We start from the raw sequence: 3,055 nt of genomic DNA, 5'->3' as shown, positions 1-3,055 counted from the left end.
TCGATCCCAGCTATCGCACTACAAGATAAATCATTTCTACAGACGGTTCGGAAACCCCGTGCGGGACACTTTTTCGAACCGTCTGTGGAAAAGATTCTATACAAATCAAATTTGTACAGACTGTACTAAGTTTTCTGGAGCTATATTATTATGTAGGTGTGGTATCAAGTTACACGATTTTTCATGTGAAATACTACGAATGAGTTTTCTAGGACTCGAACCAACAACATTTGACCTCGCACGATTATTTCTTACCGTCTCACCTGTCGTTCTTGCTGATCATTGTATGAAAATAATCTATATCAGAGATACGCTCAAAACAAGTAGGACACTGTTAGTATAGATGGTTATAAACTACAACCGTATGTACTGTTTCTTTTGTACAGAGATTCTAAGACAGTTCTAAACTAGAACTGTCTGTACTAGTAGTACAGATGATTATAATTTGTAACCGTCTGTACTTATAGCGTTCTACTTTATTGAAACTACTCATTGTTATTTTCTCAGACGGTTCTAGTTTAAAACCATCTGTAGTACCTTTTTATAAAAGGTTTTATAAAGATCCATCTATATAGATACGTCCCACGAAATAGATTATATAGAATGTCCGCGAATCACTCTCTTCCCGCTCGAGATCTCTTTGCGTTGCCATCTTCAGAGGTCATGACAAACTAGTGGCCACTGATACGGTCAATCTTCGCATCACATAGCGCACCTTTCTTTTTCTGGTCCCCATTGAGCAACGTGCAACAGTTTAGCCTACGAAGAATCCACAATTCTAGCAACAACTTGTAAGTATTCATTCGAGTTCAATAGTTTCGCAGATGCAGCCACAACATGTAGACTAACGCTAAAGGTGACGACGTGGAGGCAACAAGAGCTAGCTCCAGTGAAGTGTCTATCTTTCAGTTAGTGTCGCGCCCGGTATAAGTGGAGCTACATGTAAGCACGAACTCTCTGGCTACAACTGATCGAGCTCACACACACACACACAAAATGTCGTATAGTACAAATTGCAATACAAGAAATTTAAAAAACATGGAATTGAAGAACTCTAGCATTATATATATCATCACCGACACGAAACATACATTAATATATAATACTATGAGGTATCCGTACGTATTACACCGGGCATGCATGATGCCATGAATCATGCTAGTACTTTAATTTGCCCCTTTGGGGCACGCATGTGAGATGAACGGGAAATAGACAAGCAGAAACGACACCCATTTTTGGCAATATACCAACGACCAACGCCTCAACCACCGGCCTAGCTCGATCGCAGGCACCAGCAGCGGTAGGGCAGCCACCTTTAATTTCACGGGAAGACCAAACCAAACAAACCAAAGAAACAAACAGCAACCAACTGGCACGGGCGCAGACAATCCGAGCGGCGCAACCGGCCAAGATCTCACTCTCGCTCGGTCACGCGCGCCGGTGAGGGGCCGGCTGGATCGATCAGCACTCGGGCGTGAGCGAGTGGTCCCGCCGGAAGTCGTTGCAGTAGTAGTACACCATGTGCCCGCGCTGCGCCCACCGCATGGCCGCGTTCTGCTGCTGCGTGAGCCCGGCCCCCGCGGGGGACGCTGGCAAGGGGCGGCACGACGCTGGCGCGGTGGTCGCGCACCCGGCGATGACGAACCGGTTAAGGTGCGCCACGAACGGCTGGTAGCGGTAGTCGGCGCGGTGGCGGCCGTCGTCGGTGGCCCAGTCGGAGGCGTCCCAGATGGAGCCGTACACCCACATGGGCCGGTCAGGGAACGTGAGCTCCGCCTTGCGCTCGTACCGCCGAATCGGCACGTCGTCGACGAAGAAGGTGATGGCGTCGGGGTTCCAGAGGATGGCGTAGTTGTGGAAGTCGGCGGTGGGGTCGAACCAGAGGTGGAAGCGCATCTCGCGGCCGATGATGCGGCCGTCGCCGCTGCCCCGGACGTACACGTTGGTCTGCAGCGTGTAGGGCTCCCCCGGGATGGTGCCCAGGAACTCCATGTCGATCTCGTCGTGGAACCCAGGGTACGCCTCGTTGTTCGACAGCTGCATTGTATTTTCAGAGTTCATCTTTTCCGCATAATATATATATAATCTTTGACACTCTATAGAAGGCGGTGCGCTTACGTAGAAGGCGGTGTTGGTTCCGGCGGTGTAGCCGGCGGGGAGCTTCATGCGAGCGGAGAAGTAGCCGTTCCTGTACGCGTGCTTCGACTTGAAACCACTCCCTGCACGTGAATCGATGTAAACAATACACCTAGTTAAAAAGAAGATCCAACCATCCAGCTATGATCCAAGGCGTTAAGTATCATATCACATTGTTGGCAGTGATGTGCTTGTCAGCAGTAAGACACAAGTCTGAACACGGTCAATGGCCACAGTTGTGAGTTGTGACAAGACAATAATCCATGCATGCAGATAAATAAATGTAGTACATACCGCAGGTCTTGTCGAGCCAGATGGTGAGCGACGACTGGTCGCCAGAGACCGTCTGGTGCTGCGGGCCCCACTTGTTGACGTAGCCGCGGTTGAACGCCACCGGCCGGAACCTCGCGCTGGGGTAGTACCCGGGGGAAGGCTGCGCATCGCCGGAGGTGGCGGCCACCGCCAGGAGCAGCAGCAATGCCGGCACGACGGCGCTCAGTGACATGCTTGGAGGAGTTGTAGCCATTGCTAGCTAGTGGCTGCTGATGAGAGAGGAGAGGACACTGTTCTAATAGTAGTTACACTAAGCTGCTTCTCTTGGAGAGTGCAAGGGTGTGCATGAGACTATATATAGGAAGGATGAGAGAGAGAGCGCGTGCTCAGGTGGGACCCGCTCACAAGGGGAGGTTGGCAAGTGCAGTAGGACTGTAGGAGTAAATGAGAAATGTAAAGGGGGAGGGGGGACCGACCGGCTGCTGGTGTAGTGCCTGCCCTGTCAAAGCGCCACTATAGAGAGGCAAAGTTGATCGCTGGTGCTACCTTGTACAGTTGTGCTACTAGCTAGGCTCCAATAGCTGCTTGCTTCAGCCTCCAGCCAACTGCCACAATTTCGGAGGTCGAGTGGAGTGAGATGTGCGTG

The 3,055-nt window shown here is 50.8% G+C and overlaps 1 protein-coding gene across 1 annotated transcript; it reads right to left on the bottom strand.

The window, feature by feature from the left end:
• Nucleotides 1–1,044: 1,044 nt before the first annotated feature.
• On the bottom strand, nt 1,045–2,748 carry LOC133889945 (xyloglucan endotransglucosylase/hydrolase protein 31-like). Its single transcript, XM_062330368.1, has 3 exons — nt 2,431–2,748; nt 2,119–2,219; nt 1,045–2,037 (listed from the first exon to the last, which is right to left on the bottom strand). Exons 1-3 carry the CDS (start codon nt 2,660–2,662, stop codon nt 1,462–1,464), a joined length of 909 nt encoding a protein of 302 aa, XP_062186352.1. The 5' UTR covers nt 2,663–2,748; the 3' UTR covers nt 1,045–1,461.
• Nucleotides 2,749–3,055: the final 307 nt, after the last annotated feature.

Source organism: Phragmites australis, chromosome 14, assembly GCF_958298935.1.
Source record: "Phragmites australis chromosome 14, lpPhrAust1.1, whole genome shotgun sequence".
In the NCBI taxonomy this organism is placed as follows: Eukaryota; Viridiplantae; Streptophyta; class Magnoliopsida; order Poales; family Poaceae; genus Phragmites; species Phragmites australis.
Note: the sequence above shows the minus strand (reverse complement) of the source record. Positions and strands in the feature narration are given on the sequence as shown.

Coding starts and splice junctions, on each gene's coding strand:
- LOC133889945 (XM_062330368.1), bottom strand. CDS start 2,662: ATGGCTACAACTCCTCCAAGCATGTCACTGAGCGCCGTCGTGCCGGCA. Junction 2,220..2,430: donor CTGGCTCGACAAGACCTGCG/GTATGTACTACA, acceptor ATTCACGTGCAG/GGAGTGGTTTCAAGTCGAAG. Junction 2,038..2,118: donor GAACCAACACCGCCTTCTAC/GTAAGCGCACCG, acceptor AATACAATGCAG/CTGTCGAACAACGAGGCGTA.